Source organism: Ailuropoda melanoleuca, chromosome 11, assembly GCF_002007445.2.
Source record: "Ailuropoda melanoleuca isolate Jingjing chromosome 11, ASM200744v2, whole genome shotgun sequence".
In the NCBI taxonomy this organism is placed as follows: domain Eukaryota; kingdom Metazoa; phylum Chordata; class Mammalia; order Carnivora; family Ursidae; genus Ailuropoda; species Ailuropoda melanoleuca.
The window spans coordinates 56,577,805-56,591,219 of NC_048228.1; the positions used below are offsets into that span (position 1 = coordinate 56,577,805).

The 13,415-nt window shown below is 34.7% G+C and overlaps 1 protein-coding gene and 2 pseudogenes across 1 annotated transcript in view; all 3 read left to right on the forward strand.

Annotated features, from left to right (window-relative positions):
- Positions 1–5,247, forward strand: part of UGT2A1 (UDP glucuronosyltransferase family 2 member A1 complex locus) — a 162,509-nt gene extending 157,262 nt beyond the window's left edge. Inside the window, 4 exon segments of the mRNA XM_034671732.1 lie at positions 579–665; positions 1,507–1,726; positions 4,783–4,942; positions 4,944–5,247. Of these exon segments, the coding sequence (XP_034527623.1) occupies positions 579–665; positions 1,507–1,726; positions 4,783–4,942; positions 4,944–5,063 (587 nt within the window). The 3' untranslated portion in view covers positions 5,064–5,247.
- A 3,761-nt stretch (positions 5,248–9,008) lies between these two features.
- On the forward strand, positions 9,009–9,517 carry LOC109491280 (annotated as a pseudogene).
- A 901-nt stretch (positions 9,518–10,418) lies between these two features.
- On the forward strand, positions 10,419–10,825 carry LOC109491279 (annotated as a pseudogene).
- Positions 10,826–13,415: the final 2,590 nt, after the last annotated feature.

Consider the following 13,415-nt stretch of genomic DNA (forward strand, 5'->3'; position numbering starts at 1 on the left):
ATACTTATTAAGCAGAAATTTATTAGTAATAAGTTGTTAAGTATCAGAATTATTTCATTCTTACAAATAACTGCATTGATTTTGTAAATCAAAAGATGTAAAACTCTAATAAAATAGCTTATGGAACAAGTAGATATAAGCAAGCTACTTCCCCCACCAATCAAAAAGAATTAAACAGCATAATATTAAATCTGGAAGATGAGAACTAGTATAATAAATGGTTAAAATAAATAGACATATCATTAGTAATTTGCTACCTTTTTTGACTAGAATTATGACTACCTTAAAATGTTTTGTATGTTTTAAGTGGTCATTGATAATCTCATTTGTCTGACCTCTAAATATGAAACATTATGATTGCATTTATACTTAATTGAATATAAAAATAAGTACATGTAATATGAGTATTCCTATACATCAGTATTTTATCGGTTTTCCTTATGTAACATCTCTTATCCTTGTTTCCTTATCTGTCATGTCAAGGGTTTTACTAGATGTCTCTTCATCTATTTAGATTCTAACATGCTATAACTTCGAGGTTTGACTCATGAAATAAGGTATTTTCTTTACCCTTATAGTTCTATGGAGATTTGATGGTTAGAAAACAGATACCTCAGGGCCAAATACTCGGCCATATAAGTGGATCCCCCAGAAGAACCTTCTGGGTAAGACTCTGGAAGAAAAATGCTGAAATGAGTAACAGCCAACCAGGCAATAATAGTTCCCCAGGAAAGAAATATACTGAATATTTCTTTTCTTATTGAAAGCCTCAAAAATAAAAAAATTAACTTTCTTATATATATTTCCCAGTCCTAGGGAAAGGATAAGATACAACAGTTGGCATTTTATATAACTGTTGGCATTTTATTATACACAGTCACATTCCTTATGTCTAGAACAAAGTACTTCCTGTGTAATTACCTCTTACAGAGCATTTTTCAACACCTTTCTGGACTGTCACTCTGTCTCCTAATTCTCTCCTTATACCAATTCTTTCCCCCACTGTAGGGGTATGTCAGGGGCCTCTGAAAAATAACATCTCCTCTTTTATTACTAGTGACTCTCTATTTTCTATAGAAAAAACATCCACAGTCTTTCATAAAGTGATAACATATTTCACGATAAAGGACAGCCTTTCCTTCCTCTGATTCCTATGCCACCACCATCATACTTCCTGCTGCCTTGACAAAGTACTTGTCAGACTCAGCAGCTTCACTATTTCATTAAGCAAATAAATTCTAACATGCACCCCGTTTAATACACACTCTTTCATATTCATTTTTCTAGTCCAAAGAAATGCACCAGTCTTCCACGGAGGCTTCATTACCTTTCCAGCTGACTTAGTGCCTCTGCCTTTGAATTCTGAAAGTCACTCTAATGGAGTCTGACATGTATACAAATCTGTTGTATAAATACACTGCCTCTTTCAAAGCCTTAAATTGTCCTACTCTCATTTCATTTCTAAGACTTATAATAAACAATTTGCTGAAATTCACCCAATCCCAGGTCATCCAAAAACCAAAGCCTTTGTAACTCATGGTGGAACCAATGGCATCAATGAGGCCATCTATCATGGGATCCCCATGATGGGCATTCCTTCGTTTGTGGATCAACCTGATAACATTGCCCACATGAAGGCCAAGGCACCAGGTGTCATATTGAACTTCCACACAATGTTTAGTACAGATTTGCTCAATGCTTTGAGGACAGTCATTAATGACCCTTCATGAGTATTACAATTTTTTTTCAATAGACAGAACTTATAGATAGGTTCTCTGTCAACAGTGACTATGAGTTTCATCCCATTGTTGAGGCTGATTTTGAAATTAGCAATGTGATTAACTGATCTTAAATCTACTATTATTTTCAACCATCTATTTCAAAGTTTCAGTTTAACCTCATTGATTTAATAAGCAACTAGTGCAACAATTTTCTACAACAAAAATGTAAAGTAATATAGCTAATAGTAAAAAGGATACTTCTTATAAAATATGATAGAACCCACAGGAGAGAATGATGAATTAGAAGAATTATCATAGGTTATATCAATGCAGTGTCTAGAATTTCTTAAATTATAAATCTCGTTTTCCTCAAAAATTGATTATATTATCATTATTTGAATAGATTTGTAATAAAATGTAATTTACATACCATAATTCACCTGTTAAAAGTATAAGATTCAAATATATATATGGCATGTTTACAAAACTATGAAACCATCCCCACAACATAAATTTAGAACATTTTCATCACCCTAAAAAGAAACTCCATATGTCTCAGAAGTCATTTTCCATTCTCCCTGCCCAAGCAACAACTAATCAAATTTCTGTCCCTATAGATTAGCCCTTCAAGATGTTCATATAAATGGAACCTACCAGTAATGGTCTTTTGTAACTGGCTTCTTTTATGTATCATATGGATTTTTAAAAATGTTTTAAATTTATTATTAAAGTACAATTGACATGCAATGTTATATTAGTTTCAGCTGCCAATTTTTGAATTGAGTTATTTATCTTCTCATTATTGGATTGTAAGAATTGTCTATATACTATGGATACAAATACCTTATCAGAAATTTGATTTGCAAATACTTTCTTCCTTTCTGGGTGGTTGATTTTTCACTCTCTGATTGGTGTCCTTTCAAGCAGAAAACTTTTTAATTTTGATAAAATAACTGTTTAATAACTAAATTTTTCAATACTCCAAAGGAAAATAATGTGGCATTTGTAGTGCCTAACATGGCAACCATCAACTTAGCATTTTTGTTACTACTATCGGCATTATAATTTTAGGAAGATATCACCTAAAGAATACATTAAAAATGTATTACCAAAAGAAAACAGTAGTGCAATTGAATTTAAAAATACTTTTAAGGAGATAAGAATAGAAAATATATACACATTTAAAGCAGTTTGGGCAAATAGAAAACAAAATATTGGATGGGGTAGTAGAGGCAAATGTAAATACGTCAGTACTTCCAGTAAATCTAAACTCATTTAAATACAAAGATTGTCAGACAAGATTTCAACAATTAACTATATATATGCTTAAATAATAGTGTACAGGAACATAGTAAGTACATTGGTAGAAAAAGATCTATTTCAGCAGTAATCATAGAAAAATGTTGTAGCTATACTAATATCAGACATAAAAGATCAGAAACATGAGAAAAAATAAAGAAAAATACTTCATAATAATAAATAGGTTACTCTTTCAAAACAATACAAATTATTAATTGGTAATACCTTCTAATATATCCTCTAAGTAAACAAAGTAAAAGTAGACAAAAGAAAAACCAAAATAAACAAATCCATAGTTATAATAGGATATTTTTAAAGATCTTTCTCAATAATATACAGAGAGATGACAAAATAATAAGTACAAAAAAGATTTGAAGAACACATTTTACCCCTGTCAGAATGGCTAAAATCAGCAACACAAGAAACAAGAGGTGTTGACAAAGATGTGGAGATAGGGGAACCCTCTTGCATTGTTGATGGGAATGCAAATTGGTACAGCCACTCTGGAAAACAGTATGGAGGTTCCTCAAAAAGTTAAAAATAGAACTATGATCCAGCGATTGCACTACTATTTACCCAAAGAATACAAAAATACTAATTCAAAAGGATACACTCACCCTGATGTTTATAACAGCATTATCTACAATGGTCAAATTATGGAAAGAGCCCAAGGGTCCACTGACTGATGAATAAAGAAGATGTGGTATATATATACAATGGAATATTACTCATCTATAAAACAGAATGAAATCTTGCCATTTGCAATGACATGGAGAGAGCTAGAGTGTATTATGCTACATGAAATAAGTCAGTCAGAGAAAGACAAATACCATATGATTTCACTCATATGTGCAATTTAAAAAACAAACCAAACAAAGGGGGGGGGAGAAAGAAAGAGAGGCGGAAGGAAACAAGAAACAGACTCTTAACTACAGAGAACAAACTGATGGTTACCAGGGGCGGAGGGGGGAACGGGTTAAATAGGAGATTGGGATTAAGCAGTGCATTTGGGTGAGCACAGGGTGTTGTATGGAAATGTTGAATCACTATATTGTACACCTGACTAATGTTACACTGTCTGTTAACTAACTGAAATTTAAAAAAAAAAAACTTTAAAAAAAGAACAGATTTTAAACACATTTTTCAAGGGCATATAGAATTATTAATGGAATTGACCACATATACTGTGGTATAAACCAAGATACAATATTGAAATTTTTCATAACATAAAGAATATATTGTCCAGTCAGACCAGTATTAAATTAGAAATGATCACCCCAAGAAAGAAATGCCCCCAAAAGATAACTTAAAATATCTAAACTTTGAAAATTAAGCGATACACTTCTAAATAATTCAGCCAACCAAGAAATCATTATCATACATGAACCTTCTTTTCACCAAATCCACTTTTATGTATACATGCAATAGATGTGCATAAATATGTAAATTAAAATATGGTGCATTCCCACCATCTCATTTATAGCTGTCACAATGGCCCCTATCATTTTCTCTGTCAGAAAAGATTAAACCATCCTAACTTAACTTCCGCTTTCACTTTTTAAAATATTTGTTGATGAGAAAATTCCAATTTAAAAGCCAAATCTCCTATGAGGACCCAAACAAAAAACATACCACGTCTATAATTCTATGACATTTATCTTGAATCATTTGTATGACACTTTTCAAAAACCTTTCACGGGAATCACAGGGTTAGGCAAATTAGATTCCTTTCAGTGTTGCTATCTTTATGTTTCTCCTTTAGATACAAAGAGAATGCCATGACATTATCAAGAATTCACCACGATCAGCCTATAAAGCCCTTGGATCAAGCAGTCTTCTGGATCGAGTTTGTCATGCGCCACAAAGGAGCCAAACACCTCAGGCCAGCCTCCCATGACCTCACCTGGTTCCAGTACCACTCTTTTGGATGTGATTGGGTTCCTGTTGGCCTGTGTGGCAACTGCTGTATTTGTCACCACCCAATGTTGCCTGTTTTGTTACCAGAAGTGTGCAAAAAAAGGGAAGAATGAAAAAAAGGAGTAGTTGTATCTGGGACCTCAAGCAGGTATGCCTCAGAGATGGGACTCCTCCAGTTTATTCCAGCAAGAAGTTGTGACATAAGGTTCCCTTCCTCCTCTGACAAAATGACTTTTCACAACTTAGCTTCTCAGATCTCTGCTCTCAAGGGATTTACTGCCTGTTTGAGAGTTAGAAATATGTCATGCCAACAGAAAAACTGGCAATAATTAAATAAAATAAAAAGCAAACCGTATGGGTATTTATTGAAACTTATTATTCCAAATCAAAAGTCATCCCCCTCCAAAAATTATTGAGCTTAACTGTGTTTCAAACATTAGGCATGGACACAAGAACACTAAGAAGGCTATTCACAGTATCATTATTATTGTGCAAATACTCAGAATATTTTAACTTAATTTTGGTGCAGAATTTTATAGTTTTGTCCTTTGCTAGAGAAACTACAGATAGTTGAAATTGTGTAAAATGATTTACCCATCCATTTAGTTTTGAGAGACCACTAATTCTCCTTGGCTCTTACTGTGGATCCAGACTTAGAATCACTCCTTACCTAAGGACATGGCAAGTTGATGGCCTTCATCCAGTTTACTCATTTTTCAGTGGAATGTTTGAGGAATTAAAATTACAGCAACCACTACCTGCATCCTATTATAAAATTGAACTTTCTGAAAGCCTTTGATTTCATGACCATATTCTGTTTTCTCTTCTTGACCTTTAAAAATATTGACCTGGTTGCTTTCATTCTCATGTTCGGCCTTTGATAACGGACGTAAGGTTTTATTAACTTGGCTAGTCCCTAAGGGCTCAGCAGAGGCAGCAGGGAGAAATGCCCATCTCCCAGTTTTTCCCTGAAAGAGGCCTCATTGCATACTTTAAAAGCTGCTGCCCAAGGAGTAGGCTTCAAATTCAGCACACATCTAGCAACAGACTGCAATCCTGCTGGAGTCCAGTGGGTGCCACTTTCATGCTCACACTTTCACCCATTCCAGATCACCACTGTCTCACTGGAATGAGCTTGTACACATGTCTGGCATGCTGGCTTTTGTGGCAGGTGCACAGGAGATATAAAACTTGATTGCCTGGCTCTGGGATATTCTTCACATACATCATATGTTAGGCCACAAAAATGTTTAAATAAATTTAAGAAAACTGAAATCATATCAAACAACTTGATTTGGTGGCTGGAAGTGTCAGAAGTGTTTTATTGTGAAATAATAAGAAATACATATATTGGTTTCAGCTCCTAGTTCCTGACAGAGAGCTCCTAAAATCCTTATAAATTCCTTGGTGATAAGTACACTAGGAATATCTTTTGTTCTAACATTTGGTCTTTGACCCCAGTCCCTGACACAGGGCTTCTGAAACTCATAAATTCCTAAGCAATAAGAGCACTAAGAGCATCTTTTATGCATCTTTTATTCTAAAGAGGTAATTCTAGGTGGGCTCCTGGATGCGGCCGGGGGTGGGGATGGTAAACCAGAAAAACCACAGCATAATTGGAGCTTGCAATTTTCAACCTCACCTCCCACTTCTTTAGAGAGGGGAGAAGGGCTAGAACTGGAATTAATATTGACCATGCTTATGTGAGGAAGCCTTCATAAAAATCCCAAAAATACAGGGTTCGGAGAGCTTTCAGACAGGAGAACATATCCATGTATTTAGGGGTTGTATACCCCAAATTCACTGATATAGAGCCAGCTATGCTCCAAAACCGCCTAACCTTGTCTTATGTAGCTGTTCATATCCTTTAATAAACTGATAAATGTAATTTAGTGTTTCCCTGAATTTTGTGAGCTGTTCTAGCAAATAATCAAAACCAAGGGGGAGGAGGTCCTGAAATCTTCCAATTGGTATCCAAGTTGAACAGAAGTTATAGGTAACCAGAGGATGTACTACTTGTAATTGGCATCTGAAGTAGCATCTCACGAGACAAAAGCCCTTAACCGGTGGGATCTGACGTTGTCTCCAGGTAGCTAGTGTCAGAATTGAGTTAAATTCAAGGACACCCAGGTGGTGTCACAGAGAATTGCCTGATGTGGTAAACAAAACAAACAAACAAAAAAACCCCAAAAAACAAAACCCACATATTTGGTGGCCAGAAGTGTCACAAGTGTTGTGAGCATGGTAGTAGTGTACAAGTAAAGGAGAAACACAGAAAGAAGACTGGAGTTTTTTCCTTGCATAGTTACGAAACTAGAAATCAATTAAAAAAAAAACAACTGGAAAATTTATAAATATGTAGAGATTAAACAATACAGTACTAAACCACCAACAGGTCAAAGAAAAAATTAAAAGGAAATCAAAAAATATCTAGAGACAAATGAAAATACAAATATAAAATAAGAAAACTTATAAGGTGCGGTAAAAGCAGTTCTAGAGGGAAGTTCATAAGAATAAACACCTAAAAAGAAAGATCCCATATTTAAAAAAAAACCTAACTATACACCTCAATGAATTAGAGAAAGAAAAAACTATACCCAAATTAGTAGAGGGAGGGAGGGAAATAAAGATCAGAGCAGAAATAGAGACTAAAAAGACAACAGAAAAGATCAATGAAACTAAATGCCATTTTTTGAAAAGATAAACAAAATAGAAAACATAAAACTAGGCTAATGAAGAAAAAAGAGAAAGGACTCAAATGAATAAAATAGAAATGAAAGAGACATTACAATCGATACCACACAGATATGGACAGATCATAAGAGACTACCATGAAAAAATATGTGCCAAAATTTGAATAACCTAAAAGAAATGGGAAAATTCCTGGAAACATGCAATCCACCAAGACTGAATCATGAAGAAATAGAAAGTCTGAACTGACCAATTATCAGTAAACAGACTGAATCAGTAATCGAATCTCCCAAAAAATAAAATCTAGGACCAGATAACTTCACTGGCAAATTCTACCAAACATTTAAAGAAAAATTAATATCAATTTTTCTCAAACTCTTCCAAAAAAATAAAAGAGAACAGTTTCAAACTTATTTTGTGAGACCCGCATTAACCTGAAACCAAAACCTGACAAGAACACTACAAAAAAAGAAAATTACAGGCCAATTTCCCTGATAAACATAGATGCTAAAACCCTCAACAGAATATTAGCAAGCTGAATTTAACAATAAAGTAGAGGAATATATTAAAAGAATCACATACCATCATTAAGTGGGGTTTATTCCAGGGATGGCTCAACATCTGCAAGTCAATCAACAACCTCAACAAAATCACGGGTGAAAGTTATATGATCATCTCAATAAATGCAAGAAAAAACAACTGACAAAAGGCAACATCCACTTATGATATAAACTCTCAACAAAGTGGGTAATGAGGGAAAACACCTCAACCTAATAAAGGCCATATATGGCAATCTCACAGCTAAGATGGCACTCAAAGGTAAAAAACTGAAAGCTTTCCCTCTAAAACCAGGAGTAAGACAAGGATACCAATTCTTGCCACTTTTATTTAATACAGGACTTGGCAGTCTTTTCCAGGGCACTGGCAAGAAAAAATCAAATCAAATCAAATCATCCAAATTGGAAAGGAAGAATTAAGACTCTCTCTATTTGCAGGTGACATAATATTATATAGAGAAAACTGTAAAGACTCAAAAAAAAAAAAAAGAAAGGAAAGGAAAAGAAAAGAGAAAAGAAAAGAGAAAAAAAGAAAAGAAAAGAAAAGAAAAGAAAAGAAAAGAAAAGAAAAGAAAAGAAAAGAAAACCAACTATGAGGGCTGTGTCCTGAGCACGTGCCTTTATGGGGAGGTATCAGCTTCCCTTGGGGAGGAGGCCGAGGCTACAGCTTGAGGGAGGACCCAGCCTCTCTGCGCCTGTGTCTGTCAGAGCCGGTATGAGATGAAGAGACAATCCTTCCCTGCTGCCCCAAATAATCAAGAGTTTTGGCTGGACCTTTGTGTACACAACGAGAGAATGAGGAGCCAGACAAAAAGCACAGACTATGGCACTGAAACGGATTAATAAGGAACTTGGTGACTTGGCCTATGACTCACCAGCACAATATTCTGCAGATCCAGTTGGGAATTTCATGTTTCATTGGCAAGCAACAATTATGGGACCTAATGACAGCTCATATCAAGGCAATGTATTCTTTTTGATAATTCATTTTCCTACAGATTATACCTTCAAACCACCTAAGGTTGCATTTGCAACAAGAATTTATCATCCAAATAGTAACAGTAATGGCAGCATTTGTCTTCATATTCTAAGTTCACAATGGTCTCCTGCTTTAACTCTTTCTAAAGTTCTTTTATCCATTTCTTCATTGCTATGTGATCCAAACCCAGATGACCCCTTAGTACCAGAGATTGCATGGATCTATAAAACAGAGAGAAGTACAACAGAATATTTTGGGAATGGACTCAGAACTATGTCATGTCATGCTACCTTAAAGTCAGAATAACTTGCATTATAGCTGGAATAAACTTTAAATTACTGTTCCTTTTTTGATTTTCTTATCCACTGCTCCCCTATCAGACCTCATCTTTTTAAATTTTGTTTTTTGTTCACTTTCCTCCATTCATTCACATGCTTATCTGAGAAGGCTTAAATTGTTCCAGCTTTGGACAATAGCTGCTTTTAGAAACTGTAAATTAGTTACAAAAGAACAGTTGCCCAAGATTCAGAATTTTTTAAAAAATAGAGCATGTTTATTATGTGGCCAACATCTTCACTCCTAGTTATGAGACTAAAACCACTCCTCACTGCTCTAACACGCTGAAGAAATCATGCGAGGGGGAGGGAAATGGATGCTCAGTGTCATATCAAAGGAAGCAGCATTATTCTAGCACCCAGTGTTTTTTAAGCCTTCTACTGTTACTAATTTGAGGTTACATGATATACTTTATGCTCATAACTGATGTGGCTGGAAAACTGGTATTGCGTTTATAGCATCAGCAGAACAGAAAACGTGATGTACTTTATGCATGTCAATAAAAGAATGACCTGTTCTTGTTCTACAGAGAATGGAAACTGGAAGTCAAACACCCTTTGTATTCCAAAATAGGGTCTCAAACATTTTGTAATTCTCAGTTAAATTGTTAGGAGGCTTGGAGCTACTAGTTAATCTGTCTTTAAATACACTATTTAATATAGCACTGAATAAATGATGCAAGTTATCAATGGATGAGTGATCAACTCTTAGTAACTGATTTATTTTTCTTCAATAAAGTTGCATCAATGAAAAAAAAGTAGAAGTAATAAAGGAAGTCAGTAAGGTTGTAATACACAAAATCAATACAACAAAAATCAATTGCATTTCTATACAGTAACATCAACTATCAGAAGGAGAAATTAAGCTTTCTTACTCAGCACTGCCTGAGAAGGCAGCAGCCATCTCCTACTCAGCATCATGGCCGTCTTCAGACCTCTGGTGAAGCCCAAGATCATTAAAAAGAAGACCAAGAAGTTAAGCCGGCACCAGTCAGACCAATATGTCAAAATTAAGCACAACTGGCAGAAACCAAGAGGCACTGACAATAGGGTGTGCAGAAGATTCAGGAGCCAGATCTTGATGCCAAACATTGGTTATGGGAGCGATAATAAAACAAAACACATGCTGCCCAGTGCCTTCTGGAAATTCCTAGTCCACAACATCAAGGAGCTTGAAGTGCTGCTGATGTGCAACAAATCTTGCTGTGCAGAGATTGCTCCCAATGTCTCCTCCAAGAACCACAAAGTCATTGTGAAAAGAGCATCCCAGCTGGCCATCAGAGTCATCAATCCCAATGCCAGGAGCACAGTGAAGAAAATGAATAGACAGCTTATGTGAATGTTTATGTTAGTAAAACCATAAAACTACAAAAAAAAGGGGGGGAGAAATTAAGAAAGCAACTCCATCTATAATTGCATCAAAAAGAATAAAATACTGGGGCACCTGGATGGCTCAGTCAGTTAAGCATCTGACTCTTGATGCTCAGGGTCGTGAGACTGAGCCCCTCATCAGGCTCCCCACTCAGTGTGAAGTCTGCTTATCCCTGTCCCTCCCCTGCTTGTGCTCACTCTCTCCTCTCATATAAATAAAAATCTTTTTTTAAAAAAAGAATAAAATACTTAAATACATTTAACTAGGGAGGTGAGAAATCTATACATTAAAAACTAAAGAGATTGATGAAAGAAACTGAAGGAGACTCAAATAAATAGAAAGATGTTTCATGCTCATGTATTAGAAGAATTAATATTGTTAAAATGTCCACAACTACCCAAAGCAATCTACAGATTCAATGCAATCCCTATCAAAATTCCAATAGTATTTTTCACAGAAATAGAACTAACAATCCTAAAAGTTGTATGAAATCACAGAAGATCCCAAACAATGAAAGCAATCTTGAAAAACAAGTACAAAGCTAGAGGCATCACACTTCCTGATTTGAAATCATATTACAAAGCTATAGGGATCAAAAAGGTATAATACAGTCATAAAAACAGACACACAGACCAATGCAACAGGAGAGAAAGCCCAGAAATAAACACACATATATGGTCGGTTAACTTAAGACGAAGAAGGCAAGAATATGCAATAGGGAAAGGACACTCTCTTCAATAAATGTTTTTAGGGAAACTGGACAGCCATGTACAAAACAAAAACATTGGACCCCTATCTCACACCATACACAAAAATTAACCCAAAATGGATTGAAAACTTAAATATGAAACCTGAAACTATAAAACTTCGAGGAGGAAAATATAGGAGATAAGCTCCTTGACATTGATCATGGCAATAATTTTTTGGATGTAACACATAAAACAAAGGTAACAAAAGCAAAATAAACCAGTGGGACAGCACCAGAATAAAAGGCTTCTGCACAACAAAGGAAACCATCAAGTAAAAGAAAAGGTAATTTATAGAATGGGAGAAGATATTTACAAATCATATTTCTGTTAAGGGTTTGATATCCAAAATATATAAAGAACTCCTGTAACTTAATTGCAAAATAAGAAGCCATTAAAATAATGGGTAGAGGAACTGAATAGACATTTTTCCAAGGAAGACATACAAATAGCCAACAGGTACATGAAAAGATGCTCAACATCACTAATCATGAGGGAAATGCAAAACAAAATAATGAGATATCACCTCACACCTATTAGAATGGCTGTTATCAAGAAGACAAGAGACCATATATGTGTGAGTGTTGGCAAGGATATGAAGAAAAAGAAACTCTTGTACAATTTTGGTGGGAATATGTAAATTGGTGCAGCCACCATGGAAAACACTATGGAGGTTCCTTAAAATATTAATAATAGAACTATCATATGACCCAGCCACCCAAGGAAATGAAATCACTATCTCAAAAAGGTATGTGTACTCCCATGTTTATTTCAGCATTATTTACAATAGCCATAACATAGGAACATTCTAAGTGTCCATCAATGATGAATGGATAAAGAAAATATGGTGTGTGTGTGTGTGTGTGTGTGTGTGTGTGTGTGTGTGTGTACAGGAATATTATTCAGTCATAAAAAAGAAAGAAATCCTGCCATTTATGACAACATGAATGGACTTTGAGGGCATGATGCTAAGTGAGAAGACAAGTACTGTATGATCTCATTTATATGTGAAATCAAAAAAATGAACTCCTAGCAATGGAGAACAGACTTGTGGTTTCCAAAGCTGGAGTTTAGGGGAAATGGGTGAAGGTAGTCAAAAAGTACAAATTTTAGTTATAACATAAATAAGATCTGGGGATGTAATATACAGCATGTTGATTATAGTTAATGACATTGTATTGTTTATTTGAAAGTAGTTGAGAGTAGATCTTAAAAGTTTCCATCACAAGAAAAAAAAATTATACCTATAAGAGGTGATGGAATGTTAACTGAATTTATAGTAATCAATTCACAATATATATAAATACCAAATTATTAAGTGGTACACCTTACAGTGTTATATGCCAATATATCTCAGTAAAACTGGAAAACAGATTTTTAAAACACAGAAACTAGAAAAAAAAGAGCAAACAAAACCCAAAGCTAGTAGAACAAAGAAAGTAATAATTAGAGTTGGAATACCAAAAAATAGAGAATAACAATAAAGCAAAAGAACAGAACCAAAATTTGGTTCTTTCCAAATATCAAAAAAATTAATAAACCTTTAGCTAGATGGACACCCAAAAAAAGAGAAGACTCACATTTCTAAAATAAGAAATGAGATTTGAGATATTACTACCAACCTTAGGCAAATAAAAAGGATCATAAGAGAATACTAATATAATCTGTATGCGAACCAATGAAATAACTAGGTGAAATGGACAAATCACTAGAAAGACAGGAATTATGAAATAACTCAAGTAGAAACAGAAAATCTGAATAGGCCTATTAACAACAAAAAGAGGGATTGAATTAGTAA